General features: G+C 37.9%; 2 protein-coding genes across 3 annotated transcripts; one reads left to right on the top strand and one right to left on the bottom strand.

Annotated features, from left to right (window-relative positions):
* Positions 1 to 2,131: 2,131 nt before the first annotated feature.
* Positions 2,132 to 7,700, bottom strand: LOC148864091 (pentatricopeptide repeat-containing protein At4g33990-like). Of its 2 annotated transcripts, XM_088975338.1 has the most exons (3): positions 4,904 to 7,699; positions 3,364 to 3,453; positions 2,132 to 3,231 (listed from the first exon to the last, which is right to left on the bottom strand). In XM_088975338.1, exon 1 carries the CDS (start codon positions 7,608 to 7,610, stop codon positions 5,778 to 5,780), a length of 1,833 nt encoding a protein of 610 aa, XP_088831464.1. In that variant the 5' UTR covers positions 7,611 to 7,699; the 3' UTR covers positions 2,132 to 3,231; positions 3,364 to 3,453; positions 4,904 to 5,777. The 2 variants fall into 2 exon arrangements, with proteins under 2 accessions (XP_088831464.1, XP_088831463.1); XM_088975337.1 differs by lacking the exon at positions 3,364 to 3,453 and having other exon boundaries at positions 4,904 to 7,700.
* Positions 7,701 to 7,909: 209 nt separating this feature from the next.
* On the top strand, positions 7,910 to 18,229 carry MIA40 (Cox19-like CHCH family protein). The gene is made up of 4 exons (XM_088980173.1): positions 7,910 to 8,245; positions 12,764 to 12,795; positions 12,882 to 13,007; positions 17,646 to 18,229. Exons 1-4 carry the CDS (start codon positions 8,140 to 8,142, stop codon positions 17,826 to 17,828), a joined length of 447 nt encoding a protein of 148 aa, XP_088836299.1. The 5' UTR covers positions 7,910 to 8,139; the 3' UTR covers positions 17,829 to 18,229.
* The last annotated feature ends 2,608 nt before the right edge of the window (positions 18,230 to 20,837 follow it).

Raw genomic sequence — 20,837 nt, 5'->3', positions numbered from 1 at the left:
CACGATCCCCCTTTAGCATGTAAAAGGTGCCTCCCATGGACTGACAAGAACTAGCACAAAACCCGGCAATGAACCATGAGGTCATGATCCAATGCCACTGACCTTGGTGGAGCCATCATCGAACTGACACGTAGTCATTAAATACACCTTAGGCTTGTCCTAACCACCCATGGCCTAGATGCCACATGGGTTTCTTCCACTACAGGTCTACCCCTGTGACAGAAGGGCATAGGGGTGGGGTATCACTGAGGGACCTTCCTCTTCGGTCCCCTGGAGATGGGCTGTAGAGCATGTAAGGTTTGAATACCCTAGGCGGCCAGACAGGCAACATGGAATGGATTACGTAAATTCATTTGTTTACATCTATAGACATTCCATTTGATTCTCCTTTTGATCATTTTAGGCATCTCCCTTTAGGGGCATTTTGGTCATTTCACCAATTTGAGCAAGCATCGACACAAGCACAGTCACAACTGACAAGGATGGTTGGGAATCACTCCAATTTGAGCAATTCAAGCAAATTTGGCCGAAAGACGGTGCAAGTAACCCTCTCCCCAAATCAAATCACAATTTCCATTTTTTTTTTCAAATTTGGGGCAACCACGCAGCTGTTGAATCCATCTGACAATTTGTAGCACAACTGACGGACACTTAAAATCCAATTTTTCTGTTACTTAAGAAAGAAGTCCCTTGCCTTTGGCATTTTCAGTGCTAGTAAGCCTAGACAAAATTAAAGGGTATCTTGCCAACCCACAATTCCTTTCCAGATAAAGCCTCTTCTGCTGTATCTGTTAGTTTTCGACAACCATTTCACCTCATTACCCCAAAACTCCATTCTTTCAAAATGGTCATACTTGGCATGAACAATAAAAAAAACAAAAACAAACTACCATCCAGTAATTCAATTCTGGCAGTTGATAATTTGATCTGTGTCACCTACCAATACAATTGTGAAATCATCCTTCAAAAAAAAAAAATTAAAATTTCATACCCACATTCGGTAACACACTAGACATATAAGTTTCCTAGAGGTAGAAGCAATTCTCCTATCATCTGCCATCAGTGGCGGAGCCAAGAGGACATATTTTTTAAAGAAAACATAAACATTTTTTTTTTTTTGTTGTAGGGGTTGGAAGAGAATTAGAGTATGATCCTTTACATTTTAATTCTTTTATTTTTTATTTATTTATTTATTTTTCGGGGGGGGGGGGGGGGGCGGGGAAGGACCCCCACCAGTATACTTGGCCCCACCCCTGACTGCCATAAGCTTTGACAGAGCTAACAAACCAACACCATGTAGATTAATCAATTTCTTTAAACGTCTGACAATGGGGACATTAGTGGCCTCAAATTCCAAAACATATCATTCAAAAAAGGAATTCAGAGAAGAAACAAGGATCCAAGTGAACGTAGGGTTTTCTGGAGGTTTCCCCGAAGGCTTTCCATCGTTCCCGATTCGAATTTTAGCTTTTACGCCAAATCAAAGCTTGTTAGTGCATTTGATTTGGTTCTCACAGCAAATTAGCCTCATAGCTTATTAGTTTAGAGCTGAGGAATTTAGAAATTCCTCTCCCAGCCCTTTATTTTTGAAAATGGTTTCGATCATGCACATGTTAATTGGAGTAAATAAAAGAAAGAAAGAAAGATAAAAATAAGAGCTAGAACTTCTCTATAGTATACCACTCAAGACTACCCATCTAACCCATTGTTTTTGTCATTTCAAAATCCATATAATAGCACCAAATATAAGTTAAAAATTTACAGATTGTAGACATTTGATAATAGAATAGCTTTCACAGTCAGGACAAAAGGAATGCTTTTCAATGTGAGACAAGAAACAGGTGAGCTCCTCTAAAACCTTACCTGTTGATGTACATAGCCTTCAGAATTCTTCATCAAAATCAGCTTACTTGCCAAAAAAAAGAGAACTATTCAAGAAATGTATGCTATTGTATGAAGATTTTGCCTTGAATTTCACAGACCAAAGTGGTACCATAAATCCCTGTAAATAGATACACTTTCTTTCTTTCTTTCTTCTTCTTCTTCTTTTCTTTTTTTTTCTTTTTTTTTTTTTTTGAGAAAAGGCAAAGTATACTTATATTGCTGAAGTATAAATGGGTGAAACTCCTAATACAATGAGTAGCTGTACACCATAAATGGATTCACAAAACTTCAAAAATATACAAGTTATGCCTTTTCATATCCAATCAGAGAACTTGAAATAAAAGAAGACAGCTCCTTCTCTACCAAAGCTACATTTTCTTTTTTGATCAATAACAATGTAACTTCATTACACTTTAGGAAAAAGTACATACAAGCAGAGGGAGGTAAACTACTCCACAAGCAAAACAAAAACAATATTAGAATGAGCCCAAAACAAAGAATCCCAATTCACCCTTTGCTTGGCTAGCCCATCAACAAGTGAGTTAGCAGTTCTTTTCACCAGCTGCATTTTATCTCAATGTCCTTATCCAGTCGGTTGATTTTTTTTTTCTTTTCACCGCTATACTTCCACATTCCAGTCTTGTCTTCCTTTAACCATCTTACCACCACTCTGAGTCACCTTCAATTACCAGTCTCCTAATGTTCAATTCTCTTGCTCTTTGGGTTCCACCCAAGGTCACAAAGATCTGAGCTCTAAGAGAGTCACTTTCTCCAATTGGGCCTGAGTAAATGGCTAACACATTCCCTTCCTCATTCCTGAAAACTCCCCCAATACCTGACGGCCCTAGATTCCCAATGCTATTGCCATCGAAATTCAGTTTTATGAAGCCAGAGGGGGAGAGGTCCAAGGACTTGGAACACTCTTAATCTGGGCAGAATTTGCTATCTCTTTCCAATTTCTCAACAGGTCATCCAAGGTGAAATCTATGAACAAGTCCAAGGATTTCAGCCATTGTGCCACCCTTATATGGACCAACTCTATGAATAAGTCCAAGGTTCCAAAAACAATATCAGAACCCTCTACCAAAGCTGCATTCAGAGTTGTATCACGAGCTATATGACTTGCTAATCTAGGAATATACAGATGAATAGACAACTAAATAAATAAGGAGAAATCCAAAAATATGCTGTAAGGGTTCAAGCTGCCATCCCGCCTCTTCTCTTGAACTGATAAATAGAATGAATTTTTCAGCATCCATTTCCACTTTCTAATTTGAGGCCATCACTGTTGGCACATAACTGTCTCTGCCTCCACACTGCTTTACGACCTGAAAGGTCTCCCATAAGCTGCAAGAAGATGATTCTTATCAGTACATAACAATAAAATCTCATGAAAAAACTTCGTTATAGATTACAAGTGACCGATAAGTGGTTGGAGGATGCTTATAATCCTCATCAAGATCTATTTCTATGGATGACCTTCCAACCATTCTTAAGAGCAGCCCAGTGCATGAGGCTCCTGCCAATGTGGGGTCTGGGGAGGGACAGATGTACGCAGCCTTACTACCCCTGCACATAGAGAGAGGCTGTTTACAAGATTTGAAATTTTGAACCCCGGTCAACCAGGTTGCAATGGAGCAACCCAACCATTGCACCAAGGCCCACCTTCCATTCTATTTACCGTAAAACAGTCCACTAAGTAACATTATTAAATCCAATTTCCAAGGTAACAAGCTCTATGAAGCACAAGGAGCCATGGCTACAACAGATGCTCCTAAATCTCTATGAAGTTGTTGTACATACCATGTGGTTCCATTAGTATTCAGTACATAAAGTATGACTGCATATAGCTAAACAAAATTGACCCCTAACTTCTTTGTCCAAGCCAATAAATGTTGTAGATAAACTAATTCTACTTCCCAAATATATAGAAGGCATTTGCATTTATGAGTTACTTCCAAGAGATTTGTCCATATGTTCAGCTGTATATTTTTTCCATATTTTACAGAGATCTCTTATTTCCCCTATTCGGGGAGTCAGTATCTTCTAATTTATGTTTCCATTTAAGAATATAATGGAAAATTTCTTTGAAAGTAAGAAAAATGTGCTCCAAATGATGGATCTATAAAAAGATACAAAATATGCACTGGAGTCCCACTGTCAAGTGTCAACATAAAATAACTTATGAAAGCAAAGAGGTTTCACTATGCACAAATAAACCCTTCCTATTAAACTTGACAAAATCTTTGCTAGGCAGGCTAAACAACCAGAGAAACCTTTCTCTAAGGAGGGAAGATTCGAAGTGATAAAGGAAATAGAAGGGGACAAAACCCATGGACAACATGATTTTGACTTTAAACATGACTAAACATAAAATATGTTGGGCCATTGTAAATGCTGAATTAATGACTGGACCAGATTCAATGAAGTTATCTCAGAAAAGAGATGCCTGACTGGACCAAATTATACAGAGGCTTAACAATCACTAAGATCTTATCCATGAGATTGAAGAATGTGATGAGTCTAGTGGTTTCCCCTTGTCAAGGAGCTAAAAGAACAAAAAACAAATTTTAAATGGTATCTTATAATGATCATAATGGACTCAAGAAGGATAAATGGTAGACCTGGGGTGTCCTGCAAAATAGACAAGAAAATGCACAACCACATAAATTGAGATTTCTTGATTACATTTTAGGGAAGGAATTTTAGAACTAAATGGTGCAAATTGGATAATATCTTGTGTTTACTCCAGAATTTTCCTTTCTCTTGAGTGGGGCATCAAAAGGTTTCTTTGATTGGTCAAGAGATCTTTGGCAAGGCTACCACCTCTAACACTGTTCTTATAAATTGAGAGTTCATGAGGAAAAATGCAGTTAAATTAGGAATTTTCATCAGTCAGTCGCCAAAGAAAGAAAGAAAGAAAGAAAGGAAAAAGAACAAAAATAAAAACAATAAGAAGCAAAATAATTGCAGGTAAACTGAAATTCATAATCAGGAGACCCTATAAATAAATACTTACCAAAATAATTGCAGGTAACTTAAAGTGTTCTCTGCCTCTTTATTTACCACTCTCATGATGATGACGGTTATATGAGATGATTGACTTATAGTTTTGCGCCAAAGGAAGAGGCAATAAAATGATACTCAAGAGAAACCCTGGTGCAGACCAAGCATGGATCACACTTCAGCATTCAGGCTTCAATGATATTTGATTGTACTAAGAAGACCAAGCATGACCCGACCCTAACAATATACTTCATAACTGCTCTCTCTTCCTACTTCAAATCATGCATCACCATTTGTGTTTCTGAAACATCATGTCAAAGTTCTTTAAGTTCAGCATTTAACTCCTCTACCTTCTTATAAATATTGACTAGTCAATGGTTTGACTGATTTCCAGTGAAGAAACATCATCAGAGCCATTCACCTCAACCTGGCTCCATCCAGATTCCTTTGCAATTCCTCTATCATTTATCAACCTCCTATAGCTGTTGTGTTTTCCCACTTCCCTTTATTACTTTACATGCTAGCTAACAATTTATAACTGCCATTGATATAGGGGTACCCATATGAAATGGATCACACTCAAAATGTTGAAAGCAGCAGGAATTTCTCAGAGCAAGAGGTCACAGTCTTATTCAAGAGAAACCCTGGTACATGGAAAACAATTGTAAGTTTGTAACAAACAATCATATGCTCCATGACCCTGAAAATGATATTTGATTGCACTGAGCAGGCTAAGTATGATAACTGCCTTAATAAAATACTTCTTAACTGCTCCTTCTTCCTAATTCAAGTCACACATCACCATCTCTGTTTCTGAACATGCCAATGTTCTCTAAGTTCCACGTTTAGCTCCTCTACCTTCTTATAAATATCGACTAACCAATGGTTCAATTGATTTCCAACAAAGAAACATCATCAAACCCATTGACCTCAACCAGGCTCCATCCAGCTTCCTTTACAACCACTCTATCATTTATCAACCTTCTTGTAGCTGCTGCATTCTCCCATTTCCCTATATTACCATACATGCTTGCCAACACTTTATAATTTCCAGTGACATGAGGCACCATATCAAATAATAGCTTAGCTACAGACTCCCCAAGCTGGATATTGAGATGGATCCTGCATGCACTCAATAATGGAGCCCAAATTTGAGAATTTGCTTGAACAGGTGATTCTTGTATGGTTTTCAAAGCTACATCCAACTGCCCAGCTCGACCTAGAAGATCAACTAGACATGAATAATGTTCTATACTAGGTTCTATCCCAAAATCGCACTGCATGCTTTTAAAATACTTCAGTCCATCATCTACCAAGCCAGAATGACTGCAAGCTAATAATACATTTGTGTAAACAATTTCATCTGGCTTAATTCCTTCTTCCCTCTGCATCCTCTGAAAGAGATTAAGAGCTTCTTCTCCCATACCATGGATTGCATAACCATATATCATGGAACTCCACAAAGCTAAATCTTTATCGGAGCTCCTATCAAATACTTCCTTTGCACTTGTTATGTTTCCACACTTGCAATACATGTAGATTAATGAGGTCTGAATGTGCAAATCAGCCTCTAATCTATTCAATCTAATGTACTGTGCCACCTGTTCACCCATGCTAAGTGACCCTAAATCAGCACAAGCAGAGAGCACAATAGCTAATGTTACTTTGTTCGGTCTAACACCTGTCAACAACATTCTCTTAAAAAGATCAAGTGCTTCACTAGGATGCCCAGAGTGAACGTATCCATTAATCATTGATGTCCATAATACCACATTTTTATCATCTGCTAAATAAAAAATCCTTTTAGCAGATATAAGATCTCCACATTTTCCATATATGCTAATAAGAGAGCTTTGAATCGGATATTCATGATTCCACCCACTTTTGAGTATGAGTGCGTGAACTGAGGAAAGTGCTAACAAACTCCCCAATTGGGTACAACCGAGAGTGAGATTTATTAACGAAATAGAATCTAGACTAAGTAGATTGTGCCGCATCTGGTTGAAAAGATAGAAAGCTCTGCCAACATCCCCAATGTGCACGTACCCACCAATGATTGTTGTCCAGGAAATGACAGATTTCACATCCATTGAATAGAACACACAGCAAGCAGAATTTAGTTGATTATACTGCAAATACATATTCATGATCGAATTGGAAAGAAGCAAATCATAATCTAACCCAAGCTTAATCGCATAACAATGTACTGAACAGCCTACATGAAGTGCCCAACCAGAACCATAGCAACTTGAGACAATGCTCACGAATGTGCTCGAGTTTGGCTGGAAACCAAGAACCTGCATTTGTTTAAGTAGTCTAAGTGATTCGTTTATTAGAAGCCAATTGCAGTATGCAGATATCATTGAATTCCAAGAAATTAAGCTTCTAACGGGCATTTCATCAAATACTCGGCGGGAAGCAGTCAAGTTTGAGCATTTGGCATACATATCGACCAAAGCTGTCTGGACAAAAGCATCACCTTGAAACCCCATTAGAAATGCATGGGCATGAATCTGCATACCATTTCGCAGCGAACCCAGCCTTGCACAAGCCTTTAAGATCAAAGGAAAAGTGAAGCTATTACCATGAACCCCGGATTTAAGCATGGAGTGGTAGATTTCAAGAGTTTCTGTGAAGAACCCATCTCTTGTTGCAGCTCGAATCCTCAAATTACATAGGAATAACGGTCGTTTGGATATTAATTGGTTACGGAACTGCATCAGTTCGCAGTTGGTACCTCTTTCCTTCCCGGGGAAATTATCTCCGTCTCCCTCAGGGGAACATTTCCCGGGGCCATTTGAGTATAGAGCAATTCTAGTCACACGGTTAGTCAAATACGTATTTATACGGGTTTCGGAATATTGAGTATTGATTCTATTCTACTGGACCCAGCCTGTGCCAAGCGACGCGCGCCAGGAGTGTACAGGATCACGTTGTTGAAAGAACCGCATTCAAGCACGGGTTGACCACCCCGTGCTGGACCGGTCTGATAGTTGATCCCATCCGGGTCCATTTCATTATTTCAACTCGGTATCGCTCAACGATACGCCGCCATTATTCTGACTCGTGCAGTCGTGCTTGACCCTGTCTCCTTCACCTCAGTAATCAGACGCAGTCATGCACAAAGAGGGAGAAAGGATCTCTCTAATGCTATAATGCTGGTTTCATCAACGTCTCTGAATTAAGCAGCCCTAGTATATCTGATCTGATGAACGGAATTTACTTTCAGAAGCAAGATTTATCATCTCGATGGGTCAAATTCAGAGTGACATTGCCTCGGCCGATCAAAGCGTCCAAGACCCTTTAATTGCACCACATGAATCTCGGCCAACTTCAATGGAAGATTTAATTGCAGGTCGGTCAATTGATCTCTGTTATTATTATTTCTTTTTTAGTTTTCAGTGATAGAGAGGCCCGTGAATCCTTGTTTGGCATGTGTACAACCGATACTTGTCCAAGAAAAATCAGCCCTATTACTGATTTGAAACTGTGGTTTGCGCATTCCTTGTGAAAGTGGAACGTACATAGGGCTTTCTTTTACTGGTTTAAGTTCGAGGATTGTTAAGTGATGATAGTTTGTAGAACAAGAGAGAACTTAGGGTCATTACGCAATGCTGGTCCTGATTATCTGTTATGAGCTTGGCCAATATGCCAAAAGCCTTAAGACTGTTGGAACGCGTCAAGCACAGCCCTTTAACATTTAGGAATGTGCCACAACACTTCCGCAACCAAGGTCTTTGCGGCTTCATTCTTAGCAGTTTTTACTCTAGCGGCAGGTAGCTCTTTGCTTCTTTCCCTCTTGGTGGCTTTTACTCTACACTAGGCTGTCCTCTCCGTCATTGGAACGTGAGATATGGTGGTAGGCTCTGATATCATTTGTTATGTCCTTAACCGATATGCCAGAAGCATTAAGTCTGTTGAAATACGTCAAGGCAAACCCTTTATAACATTTAGGATTAGCACTATCTAGGGTCTTGGTAGAAGCAGACAAGATATGGACCAAACTCCTGTTTTCTTCATTTCTTTTTCTTTTTTGGCATGAAGTGACCACTCTCAGATTCAAGCCTGTGTTCTCACTTGCCAGCCCAAGATTTTACCATTGCACCAAGTAATGTCTCCCAAATGCAGAATGATCTTTCATTAAATATGACCAAGTCATCTTTGAACGATTATCTGTAAATGCAGATGTCCAAATCCACCAATTACCCTAAGAAGCCAAAACATTTGAGCCTACTAAATTTAAGGGAAGTAACCAATTTGTACACAGTGAGAAGAAAGAAAGATTATAGGATGCTTATTAGCTAACACAATTTACAACTACTCAAGACCACGGAGGCCAGCAGTGGCCTTCTTTATCAGATTTTCCTTTTGTGAAGATGGGAGAGGAAGGTGCCTGGGTATAGCTAGCAGGTAGAAAAAAAGTGTTAAAAATTGAGTCTATTGCTATCTGGTGGAGAATATACTTGTAATTCCTGGGCTGGACTGGCCAATGTTGAGTGAGGAGTTGGTCTTGGAGTTAGAGAAAAGGTTTGAATTGGAGGAGATCAAGGCAGATGTGTTCTCCATGGAGAGGTCTAAAGCACTGGGCCCAAATGATTTCACATTGGTTTTTTATCGAGACTGTTGGGAGATTGTGAAAACAAACCTTTTGGAAGTGTTAATGTGCTCTTTGAGAGGGGGTTTAATAAATTCAAGTGCCAGTGCAAATTTTATAGCCTTGATTCAAGGAGAAAGTTTGGTGCTTGCCACCCCAAGGAATTTCAACCTGTTAGCCTAGTAGGGAGCATGTATAAGATTATTGCAAAAGTGCTGTCATTGAGGTTAAAGAAGATCTTGCCATCATTCATTTCATAGTTCCAAGGAGCATTTGTTCAGGGTAGGCAAATTGTTGATCAAATTCTTGTGGCTAATGAGTGTTTAGACTCATAGAGGATAAGAAAAGGAGTGGTGGGAAGGGCCTGATGTTAAATTAGACTTAGAGAAGGCTTATGACTTAGTAGACTGGTCCTTTTTGGTGGAAATAATATTTAGGTGTAAGTTTGGATTAAAATGGTCTAGGTGGATGTAGGTGGATGAGTGGGTTGCCTTGGTTCTTGTCTACTCAGTGTTGGTGAATGGAGTGGTAAATTGGTAATGGATTTGTTTTTCTTTTTTTTTAGGCTAAAAGGGGGCTATGACAGAGATACCCTTTCTCTCTATTTTTATTCACCTTGATAGCCAATATATTTAGTAGATTGATTTCCAGAGCAGACTTGGGCTACTTGGTGAGAAAGTAATGTCAACCTGAACTGTCTATCTGTGTACATAAAATTCTCTTATATTAATCAATAAAGGTTACAAGTTACTATCAAATAAAGGGTTATAGCTTGTCCATTACGGTTTTTTACCATTTGCTAGAATATATATGGTGATGAGGTTTTAAAAGGCAAAACAAATGACTAAAGATGTGAGAAACAATAGTGGGCTGATCACTTCAAGCTAATTGGTCCACCAAAATATATGGCTTTATTTATTTTTTTCAGGAAGCTAGTTTAAAATAAAATTTTCCTCATCATTAAGTGAATTAATCATCAATTTAAGAGTATCTTGAATAACTCTTGCTTCTACCAGCACTCTAAAATTTGAATACATTTGCAGTTTGCACAGCTAGCAACAGGACAAGCAGACAATCATAAAACATTTTGAAGTGGTACCACAGAAAAAAGAGTATGAACAGTTATCAACTTTCAATTCAACCAATTAAGCATTTTGTCAAACAATGAAATAATGGATCTATATAAGTGGATCAAGCAAATTGCAAAACCTCTACTTAGAAAAAAGGAAAACAAAACCTATACACATCCAATGTACTAAAGTCCAGAACTAATGAACACAGTTTCATACCAATGAAGCTAAAATGAGCATAGTTTCATAAAAAACTTTAAAAAGTAGGGATAGAAAGAAAACAGAAGAAAAGGCATTTAGGTTGTGTGCTTAGCAGTGAAAGTGAGAGTAGAATGGTTCTGAGAAAGTTTTTGGGTTCAATGAAGGACTTGTTTCAAAATGCAGAGAGATCATAGCCTGGGTTTTGTGAGCTTTAGTAGAAAGTAGAAACTTCTTGAAGTTTTGGGTTTCCTCTTTTTCATTCTCACCCTCCAAAGCATAAAATGTTCAGAAAACACATATTTATTGCTGTTACTGGGCACTTGGCACATGATGGTAGGGCTGTACACAGGTCGGTTCAGTTCGGTTACATAATTTTTTGAACCAAACCGACTGAAACCGACCAACCCTACATGAAAACCAACCATTTGGGTTGAGAGTTGGTTTCTCGATTTGGTCGGTTTTAAGCCCAGTGGCTTTTGACAGTCTTGATTTTAACATTTCTGGTTTACAATAGCCCCAATAAAAAGTTTGCTTGACCTAAAAAGTAGAGCTTGAACAGCCAAGCGTATTTATGCAGCTTTTACCTAAAAAATAAATATGATTGTAAAAGGGGAAAAGTTCAAATAAAGCTTACTAAAATAACATTGGTTAAATGGCATTTGAGTCTTTCACATATTAGGTGAGAAAGAAGGCATTCTCAAAAGGAGTGAAAAACAATTAATGAAGAGAGAGAGAGAGAGAGAGAGAGAGAGAGAGAAGAGAGGTTTCTTTCTACTTTTGTTAAATAGCACTGGTTACTAAACTAACATTTGAGTGTTTCACAAGTTAAGCCAGCAGCCTCAAAAAGAGTGAAAAGTAATTAATGAATGAGAGAGTGAATAGAGATGTTAACAAATATATATAATAACACACAGCTGGTTCGGGTTAGTTATTTTCAGTTTACAAACTTACAAACCAAAAACTGAACCGGCCATTCAGTTTATACTTTATACATATTGATGAACCAGAACCAACCCAAAAACTTTTAAAATGTGGCTATACTGGGTCAGTTTGGACCAGTTTGGTCGGTTTGGTGATTTTTGTGAACAGCCCTACATGATGACACATTGGCACTAGCCATGCCAGTGCCACTTTCATTATCTTAGTACCATCTTGTTTGGTTTCAAAAGAGTTGTCCGTTCTCTGTTTCTCAATGGAGGTAATGCCCCCATCTCAAATTATCAGGAGTTCATCCCTCTCGTTATCTTTCCATTCATGTCTTTCAGGTTTCAATCAAAACCCGTCAGTGAACCATCTTCATTACTTGTTATTTATCTGCATGGGACAATTATCCATGATTCCTCTCTCATTTTGGAGTGCATTTGACAGGTCTGAAGTCCCTCTTCTCTCTACTTTTAACGGATCTATTTAACCCCCTTCTCTTTTTGATTTTGGAGTGCTTTTATTATAATCACAAAAAAAAAAAAAAATACAAACGGAAGTCCTTTTATGTAGTCTCTAAAATTCCCAAATCCCAAGCATTCCAGGTATATGCCTCCAGAAATTCAAGGCATACCACTTGCAATTTGGAGTACAAGCATCTAAGGAAACTTGGAGAGGCTATTTGGAGCATGGTCAACTGAGCACATTGTGCTTGGAAGAAATAATATTGAAATTGAAACCAATGGAATTTTTCAGCCATTCAGATCCCACCAATTAGGATCTAGGAGGAGCAATACCAGAGTTAAAAATAGGGCTGTCAATGTACTGACTACTGAGCTGAGCAGATTGCTAGAACCAGGTTCAGGCTCCATTGTGCTTGGAACAGGCTCAGACTCAATCCTGATCATCTGACCTATGGACCTTTTCCCAACATCCCACTGGAAAAAATTATTACTTTGGATGGTACTGTCAACATTGATATTTTCTTAAAATTGAATCTGTTTTCATGCAACAGTTGTGCTCTATTTTTTTGGTATGTAGAGCATATTCAATATTAGTATTATCTTATTGTCTTCCCTTTTTGCAGAAGCTACAGCATTTGGTGATAATGAGAATGAGGTTAGTCCCTTTTCAAAACTTGACTTAAAGGTATAATTCTTCTATGTATTTGCATTCAGCAAAAAAATTGAACCTTTCTTTTTCAGTCCCTTGATGCAAAGGCACAGAAAGCATTGGAATGCCCTTGTGTAGCTGGATTGCGAAATGGTCCATGTGGGACCCAGTTTTCAGAGGCTTTTGTCTGTTTTCTCAAGAGTACAGCTGAAGAGAAGGTAACTATGGTTAAATTAGGTGATGCTTACGATTTCATTTTGAGTATCTGATCTTTGCATCTCATTGGTATCTGCTTACATAATATATTTGATGAAATTAAAGCTGGCCTTAACAATTATTTTGGTCTAAGAAAACAAAAGATTTCACAAATGTTGTAGTTGCACCTTTATTTATCAATAGCACATTTAAAGGAGATTTTATTAATGTATTTGGATAGCTCTACTATTCAAGTTCCAAATGGAAGGGGCATAAAATTACACTTCATAATTGGCATGGATTTAATTTTTTCACAAGAAACAAATAAACAATATATAAGAACAAAAACAAGGGTGGTCATGACCAAACCGCCACATAGCTGTCCAATCCAAGTAACATGAACAAAAAAGTATGAAACTGCATTCCCAGACCTGAAACTCCTCATTCAAGTTCATGCTGTCCACACATTCTTTTGCCAATGAGTCAGCCAAGGCATTTGTGGATTTGTACACCCACCTAAATGAGACATTTAGGTTGGCTGCTAATATTTTGGACTATCTAATGAGAAATCTGAATTTCTAATGTCCTTGTTTCCTTGAAGACATCAAGTTATTAACTGCTAAACAGTCCTCTTCAATGACTATACCACTCCAAGTCTCCAACTGGACAAATTGGTCTTTCTAGTTCAGGTTTCTGTTCCATCAAGTTAATAAATTGAGAGTTCTCTTATTTAATAAAATTCGCGGTCATTGATCAAACAAAAATTATGACTTCTGTTCCAATTAATTTTTGGATCTTATGTAGATAGGCTTTCTAAAAGCTTGGCCTAGACAAGGTTTAAAATGCCGAATTGCTGATGTCAGTGAAATGTCAGTCATCCGAATATGAAAAACATGTCAAGAATGTTGGAAGCATCATATGGAATAATGAAGTTAAATTTTGATGGGAGTTCAATGGGAAACCTGGAGATGGCAGGTATGGGTGGTGTGCTTAGAGACTCTTCAAGTAAAGTGCTGACTATGTATTCAGGACCCATAGGAGAAGGGGATTCTCGTAAGGCTGAACTGGTGTCACTGTTACAAGGCCTAAAATTTGCTAAGCAATCCAATTTCCGAAACCTGGAAGTTGAAGGTGACAAAAGTGGTTATTTCTTGGATCACTTCTAGTCACAATTATTCTGTGGGTTTACATACATGCCTTAAGGGAGATAGACAGATTGAGAGGGGACCTGAATGCTTCCTTGGATTGGATTCACAGGACAGATAATGGGATGACTGACACTCTAGCAAAGCAAGGGGTTTTGAGGCAGCAGTTATTCTGGGCTCTATTGTAATTTAGTTTTTGGACATTTGTATTTCTGGGTGGATGGATCCCCAAGCTGTTACTTTTACCTCCCATTAATAAATTAATCATTTTTTTCTGATAAAAAAATGATATGGAATAATGTAAAAATTATAGACATGGTGGAAAACATTATGAAATATGCAAATTGAAAAATTATAGAATGCTGTTTTGTGTAATAATAAAAGATGCATACCTAGAGCCTTTTAAATTATTATCTTGTTCCAAATCATCAAAATTACATGATAGAGTGAGTTCAAACAAAATTTAAATTCATAGAAAGTGCAAGTGGTTCTAGTAGATCAACCAAATAATTTATTATACAATAAAAGCTAAGATCTAACATCATATTTGAAGATAATTTCGAGCTGGCTCAAAGTAATAATCATGTCCATTAGGTAGGTGGCCAATAACATTGTTACTTCAAATATCTTAAGTATTGTTGCCAACTTATAATACTATCTATTGCACTCCACATAGCACCAGTAACTTTTATTGGGGAATATGTTGACTCCAGTAATATTTCGTGTTAGTACCCATGGAAATGGAAATATGTCATGGAAATATCAAATAATTTATGGACATTTTAAACCATGAGTATAGATCATATATATCTTTGGGTGGAAAGATCACCTTGATCAAATAAACCTTAAACAATCTTCCCATGTATTTCCTTTCAGTGTTTAGGATCCTGTCAAAGGTTGCAAATAGGTTGGAGAAGATCATGAGGGGCTTCCTATGGGAACTGGGGGACAATAAGAGAGACCATTTAGTTAATTTGAGAGGTTGTATGCAGAAGCAAAGAGGAGGGAGATTTGGGGTAGAGAATATTAGAATGAAGAATGTGGCACTGTTTTTTTTTTTTTTGATAAATGAAAGATAATTTTATTAATAAGATAGAAAAGGTGTACCGACACCCTAAGAGGAGGCACGAGATGTTACCTCCCCTTAGGAAAGAGAATATGAACACACTCTTAACAGAAATACACTTATAAAGTAGCCCACAACAAATCACCCCTCGAAGCCCCTTGTTTAGCCAAGGAATCAGCCATAGCATTTGCTGATCTGCTAACCCACTGAAAGCTTACAGTCATGTTTCTTGTCAGCCACATAGTTGTCAAGGCGACGCCTAGGTGGGTGCCTAGTCGACGCCTAGGCGACTAGGTGCTCTTTGAGGCTCGCCTCGCCTAATTGCCTAGCAGTTTTGTACTATGTACTGTAAAATACTTTTTTATTCTTTATTTTTTGACATTATAATTATAAAATAGGCACTATTAAACTAAGATACTCATTTTGTGTGTTTATATACTAATTTGTTTTTATTATTTTCTTATTTGTTAGGATTTAATCAATACAAACATTACTAAATGCTGTATTGAACCCTCAAAGACTTTAAAACCTGAACCAATAAGTAAGGAAGAAGTTAAAATTTTGTCTAGTCAACACTCTATCTTTTCTTCTTTTCCTATAGCAAAAATGAGGGTTCAGGCCCTATATTTTTTTTAATTTTCTTTTCCTTCTTTTTTTTTTTCTTCTCATGAATATGTTGATTTTCTATACTTTAACATGAACTCTATACTTTTCTTATGAATAATTATGAATAATTATTAAGGAAATATGGCTATGGTACCTAGGGAACTCCCCTAGGATCTATATTTTCTATATAAAAAAGTCCATTGCCTAGGCGACAAGGTGCCCCCCTGACGCCCAGCCTTGAAAACTATGGTCAGCCACTTAACTTTCTCGAGAAGATCCCTGTAAGCCCAGAAAACCGTGTCCGAATCTGACAACCAACCTACTACCACCTTAGAGTCCCCCTCAACTATCAAGTGTTCCACTCCAAGTTGGTTTGTAATCTGTATTCCTTGTACTGCAGCCAATATCTCAGCCCTTGTAGAGTCACCAACACCCACTAATCCAGAGTATAGGGATAAGATGTTGCTATCATTATCTCTCAAAACCCCTCTTATACCTGAAGGCGACCTCTGCCCAGCTTTTCCAAAGATGATCAAAGGAATAATTCATAAAAAGATCTGAAGTTTTCAACCAAAAAATTGCTATTGTCAAGATACACTCCTTTACTTTGGCTAAACTTCTTTCCTTTTCTTGGAAAATCCGGGCATTCCTCTCCTCCCAAATGGTCCACAGAATAGCTGCCCTCTCTTTGTTGATCGGGAGTATCCTTGCCTGGCAGAGTGATGGCCAGGATGCTGATTTTGAACACACGGGCAAACTCTCTTCTCCCTAGAAAGCTACTTTCAACTTCTATCACCTTTTTCTACGACGCATAAGTCATGTTCTAAAACCAAGTTTTGGGAAGACATATGGTGGGGGAAGATTTCTCTGAAGGAGAAGTATCCAAGCCTTCACATGTTATCTCACAATTCAAAACCTATTATCCAAATACAAATAATGTCTTGGTCTCAATCTGTGGCTTCATGGGACTTGGGTTTTGGGGAGGTTGAAGCGCCTTTACTGTATGAGCTTCTCAAATCCTTGGAGGCTGTATGTATTGTTCCCATTATGGATGATTGTCACATTTGAACCCTCAACTTATCAGGTTTTTTCTCATGTGTATCATTATTTATGTTTCTAACCTCCTCTTCTCTTGTGTCTCAAACTTTTCCTATTAAAGAGATCTGGTTTAATCCAATCCCTCCTACAATAAGATCTTTCTATTGGGAAGTGTTTCATGAGAGAATTAATTCCTGCAAATGGATCCAAAAGAAAAGACTTATTGGACTTCATCCTCACATGTTGTGCTCGCTTTGCTTTACTGGTGGAGAATCCACTTACTATTTGCTAATCGATTAGTTGCTAGCATTTGGGAATGGTTTCTTTCTCTTTTTGATGGTAGGTGGATCCCACCTCAAAACTTGGAAAGTCCTTTCTCTTTTTTCTCTATTTTGGAGATGTAGAGGCAGAATCATTGGGAGATGTAAAAGGGCACCCATCCTCTGCACTCTTTGGAAGGAAAGAAATGATAGAATTTTTAGAGAAGGCATTGTAATCAGCCCAACTGAAGCTTCAACCATTAAGGAGCTTACAACCTCCTGAAAGTATTCACTAAAAGACAAAGCAATGTGGCATTCAGTTCAACCACTTAGCTGTTATATGGCCCATTAGTTAATATGGCTATAAGCATTTCAATGAATCGTTTTCACATAATATCCTAGATGTACCTATCAAGTGGTGTTTTCGCATTTGTGACACGTGTACAAACAGCAGATCAGCTGGAATTTGGAGGTGTAGACATTGTGACTTGTAATTTCTTTCTTCTTATATACTAAATTAATAGCATATATGTTATGTTTCTGTAGGGTTCGGATTGTGTGCATCCATTTGTGGCTTTGCAGAATTGTATCAAAGCAAATCCTGATGCATTTTCCAAGGATCTTTTAGATGGTGATGACGATGGCAGGAACAAGAAAGAGGAAGAACACACCCAAGAATACAAAATCATTCCACCAAGATGGTCGAGAGAACCAAAAGACAAGCTTTAGAGATATTGATTACTCCTACATATCTGACATATCATATGTGGTAATTTTTTTTCTTGATCCTCTTAACTCTTTTTTGTGGAGGAAGAAACTGTTGAGCTGTTTTGACAAGTTAATTTTCTTCTACAAAGGTGTAGAAGTGGTAGGCTGACATTGGTCAGTGATTGATGTATTTTTTTATTAGGGTTATACTAGCCTGTGAGAATCATAAGGTATAGGGAAACCTCAGCCTCTCATTTCATGGAAGCTGAGGACATCAGGTGGGACTAGGGTCATAAAGTGAAATGCATGCAAATACAATGGGGGATTGTGTGGTCACAATTCATTCTCATAGCATAAAGTCTAAGGTGTTTTCCACATACTATTATTTGCCTTTTTATTAATATAGAGGAACAAGTTAGATCTTTCTTTGTGGCAGAAAAAAGATATGAGGTGCTTGGAGCTATTCCTAATAGAAGGCAATAGACTCGTAAAGATGAGCAAATCTAGCTGCCTTCAACTTCCGTATGTGATATCTGTAATGGGAAAGATTCCATTCTGCTCAATTCCATTTAGGAGTTTATAGGGCCCAAGAATCAGTTTCTTGAATGATATTTACTTCTGGCTGTTGTGGTATAGAAATATGATTCATGTTCCAAAAATTAGTGCCACTTTGATATGGATTGGCCAACTTTTGTATGGTTATCCAGTGGGGTTTAAACATACCACCTTGGAGTTCTCCTTGCTGCGAATGGGTAATAAAATTTTTCTCGTTTGCAATTGATTTGATATGCAGCGTGCCAGTGTCTTAGCTTTTTAATTTGTAGGTTATGTTTTTTGTTATTTTATTTTATGTATTTATTCTTTTGAGGGGATGGGGGAAGCCGCGAAGGAATGCTTTCTTCTTGAATTTTCGGTTAGAGGGGAAGGGCAAAGTTCAAACATCGCAACATGCCATTGCATATTATACATTACTGAATCAGTTTTCAGGGTCACCAATGCACTTAGGATCAGTTTGGTTTGCAATTGGAATTGAAATTGAAATCGAAATCAAAATCTTTCCGAATTTGAATCTGAATGGTTTATTCTTATAGTCTGTTTGGTTCATACCAAGGTTCAAAATATCGATACGCCCGATACGCCAATAGGGGCATATCAGGCATTTTGATACTTGTTTTTTTTAACTTTTTTTTTTCAAAACTGGTTCAGGGAAGCCAGTCTAGGACCCCTTCATCCCCTGAACCGGTCAAACCCCCGATACACCCACTGTAAGGGCATTTCAGAAGGGTTCTAAAATGATACGTATCAGCCGATACGTAATGATACTTTGAACCTTTGTTCAAACATGAATGGGAATGGGAATTGGAATCAACAGGAATGAGATTTTATTTCCAAGGGAGAGGTCAGGAATGACCATTCGCTCAAATGAGAGAATACCATTTCAGTTGGAAGTTTGGAATGAGAATGAGATTTCAATTCTATTCAACCAAACAGTTGGAAGACCCCTATTCCTGCAAATCAAATGGGGCCTTAATACTAGGTTTTTTGAAGCCGGACTCAATACTATGAGTTGGGTCTAATTGATGGGTTTAAATAATAAGGAATTAATAATAATCATATGAAGCTACAACTCTGTAAACTGCCAAACTCAGAAAAGGCATATATCCAATCTTTAATATCGAACCTATAAATGCTTTGAGCCATGTTTGAGATGAGAATTTAGAATACTCAAAACCAAGGTTTTTAAAACCGAATTGGGCAATGAACCGGTCAGGGGTCAGGTTTTCTGGTCGACAAATAGATGGCTTGTTCTGACAAAAAAATTAAAAAAAAATTGGTTAAATTGTTGACGGTTGAATGGTTCGAACGGTTCGACCATCTGGGTCAGTGGTTTGCTAACTAAATCAACGGTTTTGGGGAAAATAATAGTTCTGGTGTAAAAATGGATCAGTCACCTGATCGGTTTTTGGTTTTTCTGGTTCGACTGTCTAGTCTGATTCGGTTTTGAAAACCATGCTCAAAACATTAAAATATGTGTGAGAGGCAACCTGAATATTCTAGATAAAGTTGAAGCACGCATTTCTTAAATATGCATGTCGAGAGGCAACCTGAATAGGCATGCATTTCTTAAATATGTATGTGCCAGAGGCAACTTGGATAGGCATTAATTGATATTTTTTACTGGGTTGATGTTTAATGTTTAACTGTTCTAGCTAAAGTGATTTTCATTTGTGATCTGATAATATATAAGGGTTCATTTGGTTTACAGTCAGAATCGGAATCAAAATCCTTTGGAATTAGAATCGGAATGGTCTATTCCCTTAGTCTGTTTGGTTCAGACAGGAATGGGAATGAAAATTGGTATCATCAAGAATGGGATTTCATTCTCAAGGGGTAAGGAATGGTCATTCCCTCAAATGGGGGAATGCCATTCCAACAGGAATGGGAATGAGATTCCGATTCCACCCAACCAAACGGTTGGAATCAGAATCAGACCGGAATAGCCTATTCTAATTCTGATTCCATACCCTATCAAGGTTCAAAATTTTGATACATATCAGCCTGTATTGACTGATACATATCGTATCGGGGCCTTCTCGATACACCCCTACAAGGGGTGTTTTAGGTTGGCGAATGGTTCAGGGGTAAACCGGCCCTTCTAAACCAGATTTGAAAAAAACAAAAAAAAAAAAACAAAAAAGAACATTATTATTATTATTATTATTATTATTATTATTATACAAGTCGATATGCCCTACTAGCATATCGTCCTGTATCAATATTTTGAACCTCGACCCCTATTCCTGCAAACCAAACGGGGCCTAAATCTCTAATTTGTATTGATCAGCGCAAAACGTTTCAGGTAAAAACAACATTGATATCAATCACACAGCCAAATATGCATTCAACTGTTACGAATGCTCTGACCATCCGGTCCCGTCCGGGTTTGAAAACAGTGCAGCTGGCAGTATTGACCCACACGGTCCGATACGTTGATCAATATATCACTGCTACAAATTGATACTCAACTGT

Source organism: Nelumbo lutea, chromosome 3 (genome assembly GCF_056320005.1).
Source record: "Nelumbo lutea isolate HS-2025 chromosome 3, American lotus-T2T, whole genome shotgun sequence".
NCBI lineage: Eukaryota > Viridiplantae > Streptophyta > Magnoliopsida > Proteales > Nelumbonaceae > Nelumbo > Nelumbo lutea.
This window is presented reverse-complemented; position numbering and strand designations above follow the sequence as displayed.

Excerpts from the sequence above, each read along its gene's own strand:
- LOC148864091 (XM_088975337.1), bottom strand. The coding sequence starts at position 7,610 with ATGCAGTTCCGTAACCAATTAATATCCAAACGACCGTTATTCCTATGT.
- MIA40 (XM_088980173.1), top strand. The coding sequence starts at position 8,140 with ATGGGTCAAATTCAGAGTGACATTGCCTCGGCCGATCAAAGCGTCCAA. Across the intron at positions 8,246-12,763 it reads AATGGAAGATTTAATTGCAG|AAGCTACAGCATTTGGTGAT; the intron begins GTCGGTCAATTG and ends CCCTTTTTGCAG. Across the intron at positions 12,796-12,881 it reads TTGGTGATAATGAGAATGAG|TCCCTTGATGCAAAGGCACA; the intron begins GTTAGTCCCTTT and ends TTTCTTTTTCAG.